General features: G+C 36.3%; 1 protein-coding gene across 1 annotated transcript in view; it reads right to left on the bottom strand.

The window, feature by feature from the left end:
- LOC127871812 (kinetochore-associated protein 1-like) overlaps positions 1 to 20,962 on the bottom strand; it is a 191,347-nt gene extending 170,385 nt beyond the window's left edge. The window contains exons 1-7 of the mRNA XM_052415014.1: positions 20,859 to 20,962; positions 13,594 to 13,726; positions 13,066 to 13,171; positions 11,310 to 11,425; positions 10,766 to 10,826; positions 7,314 to 7,388; positions 4,531 to 4,643 (exon numbers count right to left, since the gene is read on the bottom strand). Coding sequence (XP_052270974.1) covers positions 4,531 to 4,643; positions 7,314 to 7,388; positions 10,766 to 10,826; positions 11,310 to 11,425; positions 13,066 to 13,171; positions 13,594 to 13,722 — 600 coding nt within the window. The 5' untranslated portion in view covers positions 13,723 to 13,726; positions 20,859 to 20,962. The remainder of the gene's footprint in view (positions 1 to 4,530; positions 4,644 to 7,313; positions 7,389 to 10,765; positions 10,827 to 11,309; positions 11,426 to 13,065; positions 13,172 to 13,593; positions 13,727 to 20,858) is intronic.
- Positions 20,963 to 22,378: the final 1,416 nt, after the last annotated feature.

Genomic DNA, 22,378 nt, shown 5'->3' with positions numbered 1-22,378 from the left:
ATTTTCACTTTTCAAGATGTAGATGTGCAGGTGATATTCATTAGGATACCACATAATTGAGAAAATCAAGATACGTTGTTCTATGTGATCGTCAATAACCTTCTCTGCTCACATCTGTATAAGATGTAAGGAAGGTTGTGGTAGAATAAACTATATTCTTGCCAAGATAATCTTCTAGTCTAGACACCACTGAATAGTGGTAAATAATGACAAAAAGATGGAAATCTGTGTCATTGAATAATCCCGAGATTAATACAATTAACTTTAAAATAAAGCTGAAACGGACGTAAGAAAAGACGTCTCAGCAGAAAGACCGGTGACCGGACCGGTAAATACCGACCGGTGACCGGAACCATTTGTCAAGGATGGGTGAGCAAAGAAATCACGGCAAGCCGAACTTTCCCACTCCAAACACACTTGAAAATTGGTAGAATAGGACAGTGTTTAACACTTATAAGTTTATGACCTACCTACAGAATATAGCCTCTTCTTGAACCAATAACAGGCGCCTTTAAAATCCAGGATAATACAGGTCGTGAAGTCATCGATTTGCGAAGTATGGAAATATGATTGACAGTGGTACCTCCGGAATCGGAGGTGTGATGGCAGAAAAAGGTGAAAACCCTAGGAGTAATCTTAAGGGGGTCCACGCTTGCCGGTAGAATGCATGGAAGTCTTAAATTCTGACTTGATTAATCCATTTACTTCAAGACTCCTAACCAGGACGAATTCCGAAAGGAATACGACCAGTTATAGGAAGACGGCCTGTTATGGCCAGAAGTGTAAGAGAAGAATAGCTTTAAGATGAGGTCCCTCCAGATCCTAGAATCTAAGATCTGAGTTCAACAGCTCCCAAGCCATCTACAAGACTGTAGCCACTATGCGGTCAATCTGATAGGCAATCCTATGTATCAGAACTCTTGTTGATTCCAGTAGCTTCAAAATATGCACTGTCGTAGGAGCAATAGAAAAGCAGAAGTCGATACAAAATGTCGTCTTGCTAATCCTGCTAGCGTCTTTAATGTGTCCCAACTGTTCCGTGACACTGACTGCAAAGTCTGTAGCCGACAGGTAAAGGGGGTTAAAACAATTCATCCTTCGGGTCTCGAACATAAATTAATAGAGGTCAAATAGTAATGTTCGACCTCAATGCTAGTCTCCGAGCCCACTTCAGCCAATCTATCCGCAAGACCAGTAGTCTGCATATAGCCGGTTGAGATAGAAGTACAAATAACAGATATAGCATGATTTGGTAACCGTCGCCAGTAGAACATCAGTATTGAAAAACACAAAAAGTCATGTAGATTGTTGAATCCATAAAATATAGTATTCAATACAATCATAGCCAGGGTTATACAACTAGGTAATGTAGACGATACCCGTGATACTTAAAATTGACCGATGAAAAAAACAGAAGAATACTGGTAATTGGTAACCGAACCGGACCGGTCAATGACCAGTAACTGTAGCCAGGTGAACAGACCAGTCATAATATGACCGGTGAAGTTACCAGTAAAAGACTGAAAAATGGTGGAATCCATATGGTCTGATATCAATGTCAAGCACTGCTCGGAAAAGAAGATCGTGCCAAAAATCGAATCCAATGGCAATGAGACATCACTTATTCTGACCGGTGACCAGTGATCAGTGATATGACCGATGAATGGTGACCGATGTCCGGTGATCGGAACCGGTATAATATAACTGCGTCAGAATGGAAATATCTGGAGCAGAAGAATGACCATCCACGAAGTCATCTGATAATGTTAACCGGAAAACAATGGTAGATTATCAGTATTAATAGGCATAAGTGTCCTTGTAGTCGTAGTGGAGAAAAGAACAGCTTATCCCGAAGCCTGAAAGTTAAACGAACTAGTGTTCGTATACAACTACGGCTCGGTGACTGCAACATGTGTGGATGCCATAAGAAAAACCATCACACGTGGAATGGAGACATGATATTCCTAAAGGAATAAAATGGAGAACGTCGATATGACCAGTAGGTTCATTAACGCCTACGTGAGAAGTGGCGACATCCATATAACTGCGATGCCGAAATATTGTTCGGCTATGCTGGAAATATTGTCTTCTATTGTCTCCGTGAGCATTGACGTGATCGCTTACGAGCGTATCAACGCCGATAGGTATGTTCGATAACTATCCTGTTGTGCTCAATGAAGTCCTATGATGTCTACGTGAAGGTTGACAACGTCCTCGTTTCCTGCGATGTCGAGATCTGAATCGGCTGCGCTGTCGAGATGTGGATCCGCTGCGATGAGACCGAGATCTTCTAGAATATCGTCTCCGTGAGTGACGACGTGATCGCTTACGAGAGCCGCGACAATGAGAACTGCTCGACGAAGAAGAGCGTGTCCGATGTCTACTCCTTAATGAAGACGATGTATTCGACGACAAATAGGAGAATAATTCATTGATAAAGACCGAGTTCTCCTTTTTGACCAGTGACTGGTGTTATTGGTGGCAGGCCTAACTGATGACTGTTGACCGGTGATCAATGACCGGACCCGTGACATGACCGGACCGGTGATATGACCAGTGACCGGTGATCAATGACCGGACCGGAATGGTGACATGACCCGTGACATGACCGGTGATCAATGACCAGACCGGACAGGTGACATGACCGGTGATCAATGACCGGACCGGTGATCAATGACCGGACCGGTGACATGACCGGTGACCGGACCAGCCGGTCAGACGTCGATCAAAGGTCCGTGATCAACGTCCCCGGTGACGTACCGGTCATATCATGACCAGTGTTGTCACCGGATAATGACCGTATGGCGGATGCCAAATGGTCCGGCATTGGTCGATGTCCTTGACCAATGCCATCGGGCAAAGACCGGCTGATGGGTGTCGCCATATGGTCTGATGTTGACCGACTGTCTAAGAGACTTAGCATAGTACGGTCGCCATCGTGCCTGATACCTGGTGACTGATGCTGCAACTATCATCCATGGTCTACGAAGTCACTTGGTATTATCCACTCATGTTTCTGCGACATTCATGTAGTCGAATATATGAAAAACAAGAGCAAACATATTCAACCATAAACTGGTAACAGACCAGATTATCATACGGCACATAAAATCATTATTTGACCATAATGAAAATTATAATAATACTGCCGTAGATCATAAATTAAACAAAAGTTTAATTTAAAACAGATGAAAAATAAAATGACGATCAATTAGATTGTCATACGGAACGTTAAAATCATTATTGCACACAATGGCAAATAATAAACAATCTGTCAATAGAAGAACACGCTTTGCACGATCTCGTAACACATTAGAAGAACATGCTTTGCAAGTTCTAGCAATGTATTAGAAGAGCACGTTTTGCACGTGGTCGTTCGCGCCTGAAAACACCCAGCATGGTAGAAATAAACCATTGTTCGATAAAAACAAGCATGGCTTACCTTTTACAAATGAAACAAGGGACAAAATTGTCACAAAACCAGGTTTTCATTGTGAAAAAAAATCTGATAAAGGGAGAAAACTCAAACTGAACTTTTGAAATGAACAAACAAAATTAACCCCCTTTGTAAGTTTGTTTTTTTTTAAATCTATTTTTAGTCGTGGCGACCTTGACATTGGAGATATTGACGTGATTCTTTCGTGCGACACACCGTCCCATGATGGTGAACAAATGTGCCAAATGATTTTAAAATCTCACAATGAATGACATAGTTATGGCCAGGACAAGCTCATTTATGGCCATTTTTGACCTTTGAACTCAAAGTGTGACCTTGACCTTGGAGATATCGACGTAATCATTTCGCGCGACACACCGTCCCATGATGGTGAACAAATGTGCCAAATGATTTTAAAATCTCACAATGAATGACATAGTTATGGCCAGGACAAGCTCATTTATGGCCATTTTTGACCTTTAAACTCAAAGCGTGACCTTGACCTTGGAGATATCGACGTAATTATTTCACGCGACACACCGTCCAATGATGGTGAACAAATGTGCCAAATGATTTTAAAATCTGACAATGAACGACATAGTTATGGCCCGGACAAGCTTGTTCCGCCCGCCCGCCAGCCAGCCCGCCCGCATTCGCCAATCTAATAACCAGTTTTTTCCTTCGGAAAACCTGGTTAACAAAATCCATTAAATCCACACAAATTAATCCGAATGAAAAATAAAAAGATAAATAACACAATTTATCTATTCAAAACCCCAATTAACCAAGTGAAATAAATCGAAAAACATTATTTTAATTCCGAGCCGTAAAAGACACGTATACACCTGGTCGATCAGGAAAGAATATTGAGGGTTGGTTACCGATTTTTGGCTAGGTTGCATTGCACTATGTTTAACCTGGCCTGTATTGCGGCATAGAGGTGGCGGATTCCCAGTTAAAATTCCGGATGAGTAAATTCCCCTTGGAAAGGAGAAACATGAGATAACAGGTCAGTATTTATGACATTAAAATATCTACTATACATTAACATGTACCATAAACATATTTTAAAGCGATCATATGTGTTTTTATACCAGTGTGTAAATGTTCCTGTTGTGAACGACCATGTCATAGACATGAGAGTGGTAGGGCTTGGTGTTTGCCAGCATCAGATTATCTGTGATCATGTTCTGTAAGTCACCACTCTCTGAAAACCAGAAGGAATAATAGATGTGTTTGTCAGTAACACAATGCCCCCTATTGTGCCACTTTGAAATAAAATTTCAATATATCATTTGGCAGGTTTAGAGATTATCTCCCTTTTAAAGCTTATTACTTCCGTTGGATTGTATTGTTTTACTTTTGACCTTGAAGGATGACCTTGACCTTTCACCACTCAAAATGTGCAACTTCATGAGATACACATGCATGCCAAATATCAAGTTGCTATCTTCAATATTGCAAAAGTTATGGCAAATGTTAAAGTTTTCGGGCGGACGCACAGACTGACGGACTGACAGACAGACAGTTCAACTGCTATATGCCACCCTACCGGGGGCATAAAAATCTGCATACATTAAATCAGTAATCTATCCAATTACTTTAAACTAAATACACATAAAATATATACAGTGCATGTATAAACTTCGATAAGACCAATATAATCTACATGTAGTTCAACCCTCATCAAAAATTATCTTAGAAAACTTCAGCTTGAGTTATTTGCAAACTGAACATTTCCAGGGCTCAACATTAACCTAAAACCCAACTTGCCCTGCTGGGCCAGTACTCAGAAAATCTACTTGCCCTGAACGTAAAGCCACTTGCCCAAACATGAAATATCACATTAACTGTAAACTTCATATTTTTTAATAAAGATCAAAATGATACACCACAAAACCTTTATTTTTAAACATTTAACAAAATGATAAGAGCAATTCAAGTCTAATTAAAGTCTAAATTTAATGCTCTTTGTTCTTTTTTGCACTTGCCCAGGTGGACAACAAATTATAAAATAACTTGCACGGACCCAACTTTTACTTGCCAGGGGCAATAGAAGAACCATTAATGTTGAGCCCTGATTTCATCGGTGGATCCTTTTCATATGGAAACTTAAAACATTGTACCAATAAGGGAGCGCAAATGTGTTGATTTGATAGCCTCTGCTGTATACATTTAGTTTATTGATGAGTGCAGAAAAATAAATTGACAGGTTCTGCCATTTCCCAATTGTTTTTAGATCTTCCAAAAACAACAAAGGGCAATAACTCTTAATTAAACAAGGGCTGTTTGTAAAACATGCATGCCCCCCATTTGGGCTGTCAGTTGTAGTGGAATCCATTGTGTGAATACTTTTTTGTCACTGTGACCTTGACCTTTGACCTAGTGACCTGAAAATCAATAGGGGTCATCTGCCAGTCATAATCAATGTACCTATGAAGTTTGATGATCCTAGGCGTAAGCATTCTTGAGTTATCATCTGGAAACCATTTTACTGTGTCAAGTCACTGTGACCTTGACCTTTGACCTAGTGACCTGAAAATTGATACGGGTCATCAGCCAGTCATGATTAATGTACCTTTTAAGTTTCATGATCCTAGGCGTAAGCATTCTTGAGTTATCATCCAGAAACTATTTTACTGTTTCGAGTCAATGTGACCTTGACCTTTGACCTCGTGACCTGAAAATCAACAGAGGTCATCTGCCAGTCATGATCAATGTTCCAATGAAGTTTCATGATCCTAGGCGTAAGCATTCTTGAGTTATTATCCGGAAACCATTTTACTGTTTCCAGTCACTGTGACCTTGACCTTTGACCTAGTGACCTGAAAATCAATGGGGGTCATCTGCCAGTCATGATCAATGTTCCTATGAAGTTTGATGATCCTAGGCGTAAGCATTCTTGAGTTATCATTTGGAAACTATTTTAATGTTTCGAGTCACTGTGACCTTTGACTTAGTGACCTGAAAATCAATAGGGGTCATCTGCCAGTCATAATCAATGTACCTATGAAGTTTCATGATCCTAGGTATAAGCATTCTTGAGTTATCATCCGGAAACCATTTTACTATTTCCAGTCACTACTATTTCCAGTCACTGTGACCTTGACCTTTGACCTAGTGACCTGAAAATCAATAGGGGTCATCTGCCAGTCATGATCAATGTACCTATGAAGTTTCATGATCCTAGGCCTAAGCGTTCTTGAGTTATCATCCGGAAACCATCTGGTGGACGGACCGACTTACATGCCGACGTACTGACATAAGCAAAATAATAAACCCCCTCTTCTTCAAAGGGGGGCATAAAAAGTGTAGGGTTATGGTTCTTGTGCATGACACTTCTCATTGATATCTTAACACAAATTAAGTTTCCTGTTAAATCTTATATAGTGTTTGAGATATAGCCCTGAACAGTTTGTGATACATGGACGGACTGAAATAAGTCTTATTTACTAAAAACTGCATCACGTTCTTACACAAAACATAAAGAACTACTAGCAATGCAAGGTTAGTTTCATGAAGTAATTTTCATAGTCCGCTGTTTTATCAAATGTATAATTTATAGATGATTCTTTAACATATACATTTATCTGTCCTTGGAGAATACATGTGTGTCACTGTCTTAAACATTTACAAGGTTTCAACACAATGTCTTATTGTCCTATTCCAAATTTCATTTGCTATTACAATTATAAAGACCCAACATGCTTGATCCAACACAATACTTTCTATAACGTTTGTTTTTAGACTCTATTTACATTGAATCTTTTACAAATTGTTCATTTTATCAACATATTGACCATTAATGTTTATTTGTTGTTAAGGAGTAATTTTCATGTATTGCAAGGTGTTTACAAGACAGGACTCATTTGTATACCAGACTTGTGAAGCTGTACATCTGGTTGTACAATAAGCTGTCCATCTGCAGTGAGTATCACCAGGTGTAATGTGGCTGAAATGGAGAGGAACAGACTTGTTTATGTAGATTGCTTGCACTATATACATGTAGGAGTGATGAAATGAAGAGGGACAGAGGCTTGTTTATTTCAATTGTTTGCAATATTGAACAGTATTTCAGTCACATGACAGCGGTCAGTTCACCAAGTCACACTTTGACTATGTTAGCTTGTTTACCAGTTCTTAGTGCACATACTTATACCAGTTACTGAAGACTGTCCTAATTACATCCGAAAGAGGAGAATGACCAATGCTCACACACAAAATAAATCCTGCAAGCTTCTGATATGCAGGCCATACATGCCATATGTCCCGATCTCGGCGGGACAGTCCCGCTTTTGGGCCCTTTGTCCCGCCGTCCCGCCATGAGACGATTTGTCCCGACATTCGTAAAAAACGATGTAAGGTGTATAGGTTCCCAATAAAATTCGCTATTCAAGCTCTGTTTCGTTAACACTTAACACCGCTAATCCCTTTATTGCCCTCCAATTAACAATCCGATTCTACTTACCGTGTGTACCAGTGTTGTTTATGACACCTTATCAGCGATTTATCGGCTAATTATTGATTTCATCAGGCATTCACACCATGGTGGTCTTCAAGATAGTGGTCGCTTATTGCTATCGATAGTTTTATTATAATGAAATAAATGTTGAAAATGTGTTTATTTTGTATTTGTTTGAAACGGTTTACAAAACAATTGTTTTGTAAAATTAACGCTACGTCATAAATGAGTCTTTTACATTCAATGTTTAGTTTCAATATAGCGGGATATTCCGAATGTGCAATATACCAAAATCGGCTAGTTAGGCTCTAGGAGAAGTGCCCCCCCGGAGAACTGCCCCCCCAAAGATTTTTCACTGGGCGGAGAACTGCCCCCTCACTGTTTTTGTATAGGGCGGAGAACTGCCCCCCTGCTGATTAATAAGGGGCGGAGAACTGCCCCCCTGTCAGAATTGATGACCCGGAGAAGTGCCCCCTAATTAAAGAAATTGCGGTGATATATAAAGCGAGTATTATAATGACAATAACGCCAGTAACTTTCTTGCTATTATGTATGGAAATTGAGTGAAATTTCAAAAGTAATATAAAGTTGTACAAGTAATAAAAGTTATAAAACGGCATAAAATACCTACCTCGGCATGGACGTCGTCACGTCGCCAACTTTATAATCACGTGATTTTCGTCAATGTGAACAAAGAAAAACAAATAACTTTTTGCTAATAAAAAGTTTTCGCGGCTGAATTATTTGATATTTTCCCCGTAATAAAAACAAACAATTAGCATGCAATTTAATCCATCCTTATGCCAGCTGAAAACAATAATTTATTTGTTTGTTTTCGCCAATTACGGATTTGGACGGTTCAATATAATAAACCCGTATGCGGCTTTATTCAAAGCTAACAAGTTCTTAACAATTAAGGTCGGTCCGGTATACCAATTTAAAGATTAAAAGATCGCGGTACTTATTGTTAACGGTAACAAGTTCTCTGCCTGCCTTATTAGCTGCTAATTAAAGCAACTGTTACCGATTTTGTTTGTTTGGCATGTCGACATGATCTGCTCAAAATGCAAACTGCGGACGACTCGACGGTCTGGCGATGCTACCGACGGATAAGGTGCTAGAAGACATGAATTAACTAAACAACATAAATAAATTGCTTATAAATTCAACTTCACTTCACTTTTTTCTTCAAGTCAGCTAAATTATTGCCTTTGCCTTGCCTATTAATTTACTTTTTTATATGTCAATTAACTTTTTTTCCATGGGTCAATACTATCTTTATAATGTAAATTAATTCCGATGTAACTTTTCCTCCATAAGTACCGAGTTGCACGTCTATATTTAGTTGCAACACATTGCCAGTATTAACACGCACGCGTTTCCTGTGTGGATCTCGACTATGTTTCGCGCTCTTATTAAAACACGACTTTTACAAGGAATTCATGTATAGTGAGTGGTGCAGATGCGTACCAAGGGCCTTAAACAGTATTATCACATGCCTCTGGACAATTTGTGTTATTCAGTTCGATAAATGGTAATATACTTGTACTGAAATTAAATTGTTACCGGATAAAATGTGTACGGCGATAACGTAAAATTACCCGTAAGTATTGTTTTCACTACGTAACTAATAACTAATATGACACCGGGGGGCAGTTCTCCGCCCCTACAGATTTGATGGGGGGGGGGGGGGGGGGCAGATATCCGCCTACTAAATTCTGACAGGGGGGCAGTTCTCCGCCCCTACCGATTTGATGGGGGGGCACCTCTCCGCCACCTTTAAAATAAGGGGGCAGTTCTCCGGGGGGCAGTTCTCCGGGGGGGCACTTCTCCGGATACCACCAAAATCGCAACAAACAGTCCAATAAGTGATACCCATCCTGTCTAGTGTAATTGTAATAAAAACAACGAGGTGCTATGCGTGACAGTTTGACCCTACTCCAATTAAGCCGCGACAATTGACAAGTAACAAACTGCGCATGGACACATGCTTAAAAAAACATCGCAACAAACAGCAAAAGAGTTACCCATCTTGTCTTGTGTTATTGTAATAAAAACAACGTGTTGTTATTCATGACAGTTTGACACTACCCCAATACAGCGCCTGACAATTCACAATTCAGTTTAATCTGTGTATATAGGAAGAAAACAAAATACGGAAATGTGTACGGCCGCGCATTTCGTGTGTAACTGATGTAACTGTTCGGTAGATAGTGTACTGTAACCCGTACTTTCAGTCAACTGGATAGCCTCCCCTGCGTTAATGTTTGCCATTGAATTTAATATAATGAGTATTGTTGTCGTAATGTTCTAGATTGTGTACTCTTAAACAGATGAATATTATCTTCGTTGTTTGCTATTGTCTTATTTAATAAAACTGTTATTGTTATGTTTAAGACTTCATGCTTCATATCAGATGTTTTATGTCTTGAATAAAAGTATCAAGAGTTTTTGTTAGTACTATACTGACTATAGTAAACGTGGAATGATAGATCGTTTTAGGTGTCCTGCTTTTTGGTCAAATGTCCCGACAATTTTTTATGGAATGTCCCGCTTTGGACCTAAAAAATTATGGCATGTATGATGCAGGCGAGCCCTCCACTTACAGAGATAGCAGGCCCCAATGTGCAGGCGAGCCCTCCACTTACAGAGATAGCAGGCCCCAATGTGCTAAGGTTTACAGACTTCTACAAATCTACAAAACTCTAACAAAGTGAGAAAACTTACTTTTCATTTCTAACAATGATAAGAACCTTTATTAACAAACTAATTAAAATGACGAAAAATGTTAACTTATTATTTGTTACACATGTTATACGACTTTAATTTGTACATATACTGCCATCTTGCACATAAACCTTACATACCTGTGAAAATTATACTCCTAAATGCTTTGCCACCAACATGTCGATCATGAGAAACTAAATTCTGCAAGAATAAATTAGGGTGGATATAATAATCAAACAATAAATAAACATTACAAAATTTAAGGGTCAAAACAGAAAATCGGGTACACAACAATCAAATGTTATTACTAAGAAACGTCAACAGGCCTTATTGAAGATGATAAAAGAACTTACCAGTTTTATGAAATCTGAATATGATCATCCAAATGCATTACAATGCTTATTGTAAAAGCAGATTGAAAATCAATCATTTGAGTCGTGTAATGCATGTGCGTAAAGTGTCATCCCAGATTAGCCTGTGCAGTCCGCACAGGCTAATCAGGGACAACACTTTCCACTTTTATGGTATTTTTCGTTTAAAGGAAGTCCCTTCTTACCGAAAATCTTGTTAATGCGGAAAGTGTCGTCCCTGATTAGCCTGTGCGGACTGCACAGGCTAATCTGGAACAACACTTTACGCACAGGCATAATGCCCAGTTTTCTCAGAACGCGAACCCACTCATACCATTGAGAATATGATTTCGGTTGTCTCTGCATCCAGCACATACATGCGACCACCATTCAGCCCTAGTACAACAAGACTGCAGTCTGGGCTCCATTCCACAACTTCCACTGCCGACTCTGTACCATGCAATAACAGGCACCAAATTTATGGACTTTTCAATTACTTTTTAATCGCAATTATTATTTCTTGACCAACAGTGAGCGAATATAACTGTTTAAGGGCAAAACAACTTTTGTCTACTATGGGCCTGAAGACAAGAAGAGAAATGTTCACGCTGGATTGTTGAATATAAAATGGTTGTTTTAATTGATAACAAAAACACTCCAAAATAGGTTTCAAAGCTAACAGCAAGCCCTTGTTGGTTACCAAAACCAAATTGGTTGATAATTTAAGCCTAACTAATTTTTTCACCCATATTGTTGTCTTTATTATTTGATTCTAAATGCTATATATTCATTTATCACATGCCATACCCTGTTTCCCATGTAATATAACCATTACATATTTTTTTATATTACACATGTGTAATACAACATTTTTAAGCGTTTTAATTGGCTTAGTTTTCGTTTATTGACCAATCGCATTTTGTTATTTTGCAGAAATGACGTTGCAACGTCAAATGACGTCACGAAATGTAAACAACATTCGGGATTTATCATTATGTTGGCGTAAATATTTATTTAATTTGCTCATTTAGAAGCATGTGATAAAAAAGATCTGACACAAGTTGTCATATAATACCATATTTTATTAAACTCGTACAGGAAATTCGTTAGTAAGCTCGCCAAAGGCTCGCTTACTAACAAAATTCCTGAGCTTGTTTAATAAAATATGGTATATGACAACTCGTGCCAGATCCTATATGTAATATGCCAGCAGTGGACATTTGAATTCGCTAAGCAGACAGCATAACTATTGGATTTTTGTGTGGATTTTGAGTTCCCTTTAATCTAATTAGAGTGCAAAATCAGACCCCATATGAAAAGAAATGGCCTATGTCGCCCCCTACAATGACCCGAGTTGTTGGCACACAGGCCTTTTCCGATCCATTTTGGGAAAACGCCACACTGGTATTTTGGGAATTTGGCGTCGTGAAAAACCCCCTTTTGTGAAAAAAATAATTGCAAAACTGGCTTAATTGGGAAAAATAATCGCATGTTAATAGTGTTTCTTATATTTCAAAGAAGCCGTTAACTGGTAGATAATGCCTATTTTGATAACATATTATTAAAATTTTACAAAATATAAAGAACATGTGTGATAAGTGCAGGTTTTTTATCTGATTTTGGGGACAGTGCCTGGCCTTTTTTGAGGGGAACAAAATTGCATGAAACGCCGGATTTTGGGGAAAATAAGGAAAGTCTTATATAATCAATTTAACATATTTTACAGGTTTTAAAACAAATTCAAGGCAACAGATAATTTAATTATGAAATATTTTTCTATTTTCTACACTGAATCTGGTTAACTTATATAATTTAAAGGTTTAAGAAAAAAAAAAAAAAAAAAAAAAACAATTTTTTTTTTCGGAATTGGGATTTTTTTTCAATTGGGAAAAAAACAACCAGATTTGCTTTGGCAATGGGGTCGATATTCGGACCCGTGGCATAGGGCGGAAAAGGCTTAGCACATAAATAGGGTACAGAAAGTATATACTGCACAAATATGGCAACAAGAATGTATATGTAGCATGTTACATTTTTTTAGACAAATATCTGTAATATGAGAATACAAGAAGTTCTAGTTCAATACAAACCTAGACTGAGAATGGATGAGGTATTCAAGACCAGGTTTTTATCTACTGCAAGGCAAGTTACATCCCCCAGGACACTAGAGGCGGCAGTAGGCACAACTGTATTTCCCTAAAAGTTATGCATTCATAAGTATTGTGAAAATCCATGTATTAGTTATTTTAGTATGGTTTGTATAAAATAGCATAAGATAAAAATAAACCTGTAAGCAGCAAAGAATGGGCTTTATTCTTAAAAGCTGGAATTCAGTTAGAAAATTTTCAAATGATAGTTTGACTTTAAGATGTTATAATAACAAAAGGTCTACATGTATACATAAATAAAGACTTTTGAAGATGCATAACCTTTTGTAATTTGTATTCATTTGTTTCTTTTTGTGCATGATTTTCTACATAATATAAGTTTTTTTCATAAAAATTCAGTATTATTCTAATTCATCTAACCATTTAAAGTAAACTTCACGAACATTTTAATTGAAACTGTCCCTCTATATACACTGTAGAATGTTGGCTATGAAATACACATTAACTGACCTGATCGCGGCAAGCAATAGTTGCCACTGTGTCAATCTGATAAAGGGCGGAGCCAGTTTCTTTCCGTGGCCCAAATGCTGCAGTCTCATCACCACCAAACTCAGTTTTAATGTCATCCCAGTCCGCCATTTCTCTGAAATATATAACTATTACCTGTCAGGGCTCTCAGAAACGCTTAATCAAGCATATTTCATATGGACTCCCACTTTTTCCTAGTTAGGAGTCCAAGGCCAACAGGCTTCAACCACACAAACTACAGCATGTGAACTATTGAGGACAAGTCTAGAAAACGAATGTCTCAACTGCTCATATTTAGCCAACTTAAGTTTGAATTTTCTATTTTTTTATTGCATTGATTTCAATTCAATGCGAATTCAATAATTTAACTTCAATAAAAAGGTTCTATTTCTAAGCCCAAGCATGAAATAATATTTGCAATGCAAAATTGTTTATTGACAGCGTCAGCAATGTTTAACCATGCAAAGCCGATAGTTTTGCTCATTGGGTCATTGTCGACCCGAAATGGCCCACATGTCACCCCGGGATGACTAGAAGCCGATTCATGTCACCCTTTTTTTATTTAAACCTTTTTTTATTTAAACCTTAAGTACCGCGAGAATACGGATGATTAGTATAATTGATTTTTTTCCTCATTTTAGTCGTGTTTGTACACACAATGATCGATATAAGGGATACTGAGATCGATCCTTTAGCGGTTCAGGCTTCACTTCAGGCTTGCCTGCGTAAATGTCATGCCATCATGTAGTCTTATTTATAAGAGTAGATGTGCACAGAATTTAGAGATACTTTTTATATGGGTTAAATTCTTTGGAACGTCTTATCGGGGAAAAGTCCAAAATGTGTTGGAAACCAGAAAGTTAAATTTTTTATCAATTTGCGTAAAATTGCAAAATAACATTCAGTTAAATACTCATTCAGTTTTAGTTCAGAAGTCCATTTTTACCTCAAATATCGTCGAATTGAAGTTAGAAAGGCATAAATTCTTCAGTTAAACTTCTGCTTAAATCGCAACAATATCACCGACCTCTTGCCATATAATGAAACAGATTTAAATATCAACCAATCAGAAGAAGGAATTACGGTGTAAAGTGTACGCGCAATTTTATTTAACATGATCTTTTAACTTCAACTTTTACCTAACTAGATCTAGTACGCTCATCTTTGTCGATTTAAGAAGCATATGTTCAAAACAGATATGGTGCAGTTTTTATTCACTCTTCTAAGTTTCAGCAACTTTTTATGCATGTCGTTTTGTTATGTACTAACATTCTACGTTACATATGACAGTTTACATTCTACGTTACATATGAAGGTATAATGTACGATCTGTATCAATATTATTTATGTACATTATAAAAATAAAAGATGTAATTTATTTCAGAACATTTTAATAGTCACTTTAGAAAAAAAACAATACTTAAATAATCCAGAAAAGTATAATAACATCGGTTTACTATGTAACGCTCTGCACCACAACAGACCAACGCAAACTGTATTTAACGCCATTTATTCTTCCACATGCTTTACATCGAGGCCGTGTTATCGTTATATATCTACACAGTGAGCAAATCGAGAGATATTGAAAAATTGAATAGTGGTTGGATTTAAATTGCTCAGGCGTGCAAAATTCAAAGTGTCATTACATATTTTTTACGCAACATTATCGAGAAATGAATTATCTACACAGGTATGTAAATATTATTGCAATCCGTTGATATTAAGTGTCTGATATGGGGGCTCAGGGCCCTCAATCCATTTTAGGGGAAGCGGGTCGCTACCCTCATGAGGGGAAATTTTCGCGGCGTTTCCCTTTTTGGGGGATTTTTTTACTAACTTTCACTATTACATTTGTACATGTTTGCACTATATTCATTTCTTTTTTCATAATTAAGTATGTTTGACAAGATTAAATTGAAAAAGAATTGAGATATAATAATCATGAGACACATCTTTAAAAAAAAAAAAAAAATCAGGGGGAATTTTTCTCCCCAAAAGGGGAAAAAAGTATACTTTTCAGGTGGGGGACTGCGGCCGAAATTCGGCCGCAGATTTGATAGATTAAGGGCCCTGGGGCTTGAATGTTGCGCACAAAATCCTTGCGCAACAATATAGACAAAGAAGGAAAAATGTCCACCATTGTTCGATTGCTTCAGCCGTTGTACGCTCCAAACATTACCAATAATAATTTAAAAAGTAGCTTAATATTTAAGAGCGTCAACAAGGAATCCGGGTCGATTCGCCCTAAATCCCGTTTGCCCCCCCGACTCGTTTTGCCCTGGGTCGTTTCGCCCTAATTCTTGGGTCGTTTCGCCCTAATTTGTGTACGTATAGCGATATTGAAGGATTTATCTTTGGCTTGTCAGAAGCTGAATGGAATATTGTTTTATACAGTATTATATTATCTTAATTACTGTTTATTTTGTCTTTTGCTTCAGGTGCTACAATGATAGAGACGCTTTGAAATAAAACAAAGTACAAAGTTATTTATATTGCATATACTTTGATAGCTCTAAAGTGATAATCTTATTACATATAAAATTTTATGAAAACAGTGTATTTTATAACAACGACAACATGCAGACATAAAGCGCCGACACGAAATATAAATAAATTAAATAAGCATCTCGTACCTGTATCACATGTCCAGGGGTCTCGCTAGTGGGCGAAGTGGGCGATTTGCTCGCCAAGGGAATATTTATGTCGCTAATTAATTTCATGAAGGCGACATAACTTCTCCACCTTTTCATTATTTGTTTGTGCCACACATTGACCATTTAAATCAATTTGATTTGGAGAATTGGACACAGGAGAATTCTCAGCCAGAAGTTGCCCCATTTACAGGTCATGCAAAGTTGAACATTCAAATGTACAGTCGGGAGCTATTAAAGTTCTTAAAATTGTTCATAGGTGAAGCCTTAATTAATTGCCTTGTGCTGGCTACCAATAACTATACTTCAGCAAAGTTAAATGGCCCATTAAAACAATACATAGGAATGATCAAATGGGAAGAGTTAACCTAGCACACTGGCAATAAAAATAGGGCTCATTTACGGGTAAGATTTGGAATCTGTGCTGTAAAATGAGACTTTAATGAATTTTTATTTTAAAAAGGGACAAAATTGTCACAAAACCAGGTTTTCATTGTGAAAAAAAATCTGATAAAGGGAGACAACTCAAACTGAACTTTTGAAATGAACAAACAAAATTAACCCCCTTTGTAAGTTTGTTTTAAAATAAATCTATTTTTAGTCGTGGCGACCTTGACATTGGAGATATTGACGTGATTCGTTCGTGCGACACACCCTCTCATGATGGTGAACAAATGTGCCAAATGATTTTAAAATCTCATAATGAATGACATAGTTATAGCCCAGACAAGCTCATTTATGGCTATTTTTTACCTTTGAACTCAAAGTGTGACCTTGACCTTGGAGATATTGACGTAATTTTTTCGCGCGACACACCGTCTAATGATGGTTAACAAATGGTTTTAAAATCTCACAATGAACGACAAAGTTATGGCCCGGACAAGCTTGTTCCGCCCGCCCGCCAGCCAGCCCGCCCGCATTCGCCAATCTAATAACCAGTTTTTTCCTTCGGAAAACCTGGTTAAAAAATTGTAGCTCAATATAATTTCGATTTAATCTTGATTTTCTTAAAATATACAAGGAAGTAAGAAGATTATGAATATTACTTGTTTTGTTAAAATTGAAGTTTTATTTGATACACCTGTACAGGAAAAAATAATAACAAGTACCAGAATAATTTACAATCAATTACAAATAAGAAAAATGTAGGTTTCATACACTTGACATCTCTTATTATAAATGAAATGCAGCCTTTTGAATTCCATCACCCATTTCAGCCTCTATTATTGAAATAGCTTATCAGTTATCACATAAATAGCATGTTAAGTGTTAAATATATAACTTAAACTCAGTTAAATACATCAATAACAAAAATGAACACTTAAGTGAGTGTGTGTTTGTATTTGTAAATGTTGTCCCCCAAAGTGTGAAATAAGAGTTGTTTCTGAATAATGATAATTGGCACGGTTTAATGAGGGGTATAAGACAAGTAAAGAGTTGATTGAAAGCTGAACGGAAATACTTCTCCTTTAATTTGCCGCAAAATACATGTAAAATGAAGACCTATGACGCAACTGTACAGAAGTGACATCTCCCGAAATTTTGAGCTAAGCTTGACCCCTGGATGCAAAAGTACCATTTATCCACGAAAATTTGACACTTCTCCCTATTTTAGCCTTTGGGAGAAGTGACTTCTCCCTAAATTTTGAACCTAGCTAGACCCCTGATGTCCGATGTTGCCATCTGTCACATAAATCACATGTGATGACATGTTGGCGAGGTGTGACTGTCCGATCACACGAAATAAACAATTCTTCTGCGATAAGAACGTGTCGGAATATGAATTCACGAAAGACGCTGCCATAGCCAAGTTGCTTTCTATATACACTTTCGGCAAATATCTTGAGATCAAAAGATGCAAACTAGCTAAGTTTATAAAAACTATATAACGCCTATATAATATCTTCTTTTAATGTTTCTGTGCTAGTAATTCGCAAATCATCTGATCACACGTCTTCCGATCTAAGTTTGTTTGATAATTGTAGTTGGTACTGAAATTATTTTAATACTTAGTTTGTAACACAATGTATCATAATGTCTCCGTTAATTGATTGCAATTAACATCAAACGCATAATTGCGCAATCATCAAATAGGTAATAATAAAATAATCTTGATTGCCCATAAATAAACAAATACTAAATTACCATTGCAATTAATAATCAAATTTGCAATAAAAATCTGAATAATTAAAGAATCATTTAAAACAACCATAAGACATTCTTTCTAAAACCTTACTAAATAAATACATCTTATAAATACCTTATTGATTTTATACACTAAAAACCTGCAAAAACGTAAGTCAGCAATAGCCAATAGATCTTTTAAATACCGAATTGATTTTTTAAGACCATAGGCAGTGATTTTTTTGATTTTTTTTTCTTACAGCCTGTGCCTTTTGGATTGGGAAAATTAGCGCGATAAACCATGAAATTGGGAAAAATAGCGCCATAAACCATGAAATTGGGAAACATTATAAATATGATTATAAGAACAGAATTAAAATTATTAAAGTATGTTTGACAGCATTTTTATATTATAAAGTGCTAATTAAATGTGTTCTTACAATGAAGACAATGTTAAGTTAATATCCTTCCACATTCATATTGAACTTGCAATAATCTATATAGATTCTTAAATATACCATTTAATCATAACCTCTTTAACAGTAAGAATTTAATTCAGTATTCTTTTAAATTAAATATCATATGGTGAAAACATTAACAAATATTTATAAAAAAAACAACGCTTTAGTGGTCTTGCTATGTCAATGATGTATTAAATAGAGTTAAAATAATTTATTTCATTTCTTTACCTTTCAACATCTTCATGATCTTGCACTTCAATGCTATTTCAGTAAACTTTAAAGCGTGACAAACATAATAAAGCAGAATATGCATATGAATCTGATTTTACACAGATCCACTAACATATAAATCATATCATGTTTGTCTCTTTCCATTTTCAAACGATACTCATTTTAAATGCATTAACTTTGTGGGTAACGGTAGAATGACTCCAATTTCCCAACACTGATTTCCGTGATGCACATTCACTGTGAAGATTTGTAATAAATATTTGTTGTTTTTATCTCAAACGTTGTATTTTGCGTTAATTGACACACGCATTAAATTATTCCGTAACAAGGGACAAAATTGTCACAAAACCAGGTTTTCATTGTGAAAAAAAAATCTGATAAAGGGAGAAAACTCAAACTGAACTTCTGAAATGACCAAAAAAAATTAACCCCCTTTGTAAGTTTTTTGTTTTTTTAAATCTATTTTTAGTTGTGGCGACCTTGACATTGGAGATATTGACGTGATTCTTTCGTGGGACACACCGTCCCATGATGGTGAACAAATGTGCCAAATGATTTTAAAATCTCACAATGAATGACATAGTTATGGCCAGGACAAGCTCATTTATGGCCATTTTTGACCTTTGAACTCAAAGTGTGACCTTGACCTTGGAGATATCGACGTAATTATTTCGCGCGACACACCGTCCAATGATGGTGAACAAATGTGCCAAATGATATTAAAATCTGACGATGAACGACATAGTTATGACTCGGACAAGCTCATTTATGGCCATTTTTGACCTTTGAACTCAAAGTGTGACCTTGACCTTGGAGATATCGACGTAATTATTTCGCGCGACACACCGTCCAATGATGGTGAACAAATGTGCCAAATGATTTTAAAATCTGACAATGAACGACATAGTTATGGCCCGGACAAGCTTATTCCGCCAGCCCGCCAGCCAGCCCGCCAGCCAGCCAGCCAGCCCGCCCGCATTCGCCAATCTAATAACCAGTTTTTTCCTTCGGAAAACCTGGTTAATAACCATATGATATCCGTTGTTAATTTGAATGTTATTTATCATTTTCGCCGCTCATCGTAAATTTCTCGTCTGCTTGCCGCCATCTTGGGCGTGTGTAAAAACAGGCGTTTACAATCGGGATACATCGACTATAGTCGGTATCCTCCGCAATATAGAGAGAGATGTGGATAGCAACGTAAAATCGTATTTAGCTAAATTTGCGAAAAATATGTAAGTCAGTTGTTGTTCGGCGACGACTCGGCAAATCGATCGGCACTCGTTCGAAATTATTGCTAAATTACATTGTAAACTTTTTGGCTTCATTGCGAAAATTTTGTCTTTTTTTGGGAAATTTTAATCAAATTTTTGGGCAAAAACGTCATTTTTTGCAATTGGGAAGCAGCCGAATATCGGCTGTAATTTCTGGCAAAAAAAAAAAACTGATAGGTTACCCCTACCCTAAAGATATATAATTCTCACCCTCCTTTCACTAATATTACAGAAGAATTAAATAAGGGCGAAACAACCCACTTGTAAGGGCGAAACGACTCAGGGTGACATAGGGCGAACGGGATTTAGGGCGAAACGACCTGGCTCCGTCAACAAGCCATCATGTTAAGCTATCAAAGCCAAATTGAGAACTGGACTTTTTCTGAGCTAAAATATAGAAGAAGCGCTGATGTATAGGACTATATATATATATATATATATATATATATATATATATATATATATATATATATATATATATATATTGATTTTCAAAAATAACTTACTGTCATTTACTTATTGGCTTTTTAAATAAATTATTTTCTGACAGTCTTTTCAATAATGGCGCGTTATTTGGATACATGGACAATGACAAGTGTCGTCCAAATGAATGTGCAACTATTCACCGTTTCACACTAAAATATTCCAATATAAATTTTTTTATCCATGTACTGTTAGTTTTGTATTCTGTACTTCGCTGAATAAGCGCATGTTTATATTTTTGGTATTATACAAACATTATTGCATCATCAATTATTTTGTGGTTTAATGAAACTTTCAGTTGTGAGATCATTCAGTTTATCAGACGATGAATGTAACAGAGTTTGCAAAATTCATCGAGTTGAATAAACTTTATGTTACATTAAAAAAAACGTTGCCTTATTAACTGATTTTCGTGTTTAGCTGAGCAAAATTTATGCACCATAAACTCAATAATATAATACAAAGACCTATAGATGTTATCTATAGGTCTTTGTATAATATAATATAATATAATAATATCTAATAATTTTACTAATTGATCGAAATACTCTTATTATAATATGCAACGGGTGCCGGTCAACGACCTCTTTAGATTTCTAATTTAAGTGACGATAATCGAAATCGTGTTAGCGATGTTTTGTATTTCTTATTTCTAATTTGTCATAATGTCAAGTAGTTATCTCAATATACAAGCTTTGCTTGAAGTTATTTAATAAACGTTGTTTAATTGTATTGTAGATGAATGTTTCGTTTTGTGATATTGTCATCACTCGATCCAAGTATTTTTAACAAACAGCGGAATATATGTAATTTGCAATTATGAATAACGGGTATAATGCCGGCTACGATTTGTAGATTTGTTTACTTGTAAGATTTTTCAAATACGTTTAATTGTTCGTGTGTTGAGAATTCGAATTGATTTATAATAGTGAAAAGTCTATGTAGAGCTCTATTTCCGCGTTCTTGTTTTGTTATAAATTTTATATAAGCTTATATTTTTTACTTTTTTAATCAGCTATGAAAGATTTTGAAATTTTAATACGTTACTATGTTAATTAATTGTTAAATTGGCAATGTAATAATAAAACATATGTCACCTAATCAGTCAACAAAGTAACAATACCTGAAAACACCATATCCTATTCTCACCCCTAAAATTACAATAAACAGCTAATCTGTCAGTCATTCAGAGCTTATTAGGGTACTGATTATCGAGGGGTAGATAAGGCTATTACTGATAGGGGTTGCCTAAAGATAAGGCTGTATTATGGAATACTTAAATAACTATTTGAATTTTTCATGCTATACAATTTAACATTTAATTAATTTATGTAGAACCGTAACTCATGTTCAAATTTTAATAATGTTGGACAATTTTATTAAAGTATTAACTAAATACACATTAGATTCTTGTAAAATTGTATATTATGATTGATAATTATTGTAAAATTAATCATTTATTCGTACATGTAAATACATGTATGTATGATAATCATATATACGCGGTTTATATGATACTAAACTATACGTATTTGTACTCATG

The sequence above is a fragment of the Dreissena polymorpha genome, chromosome 3 (genome assembly GCF_020536995.1).
Source record: "Dreissena polymorpha isolate Duluth1 chromosome 3, UMN_Dpol_1.0, whole genome shotgun sequence".
NCBI classification, from domain to species: domain Eukaryota; kingdom Metazoa; phylum Mollusca; class Bivalvia; order Myida; family Dreissenidae; genus Dreissena; species Dreissena polymorpha.
The sequence above is the reverse complement of the archived record's forward strand: the minus strand, read 5'-3'. Positions and strand labels throughout refer to the sequence as shown.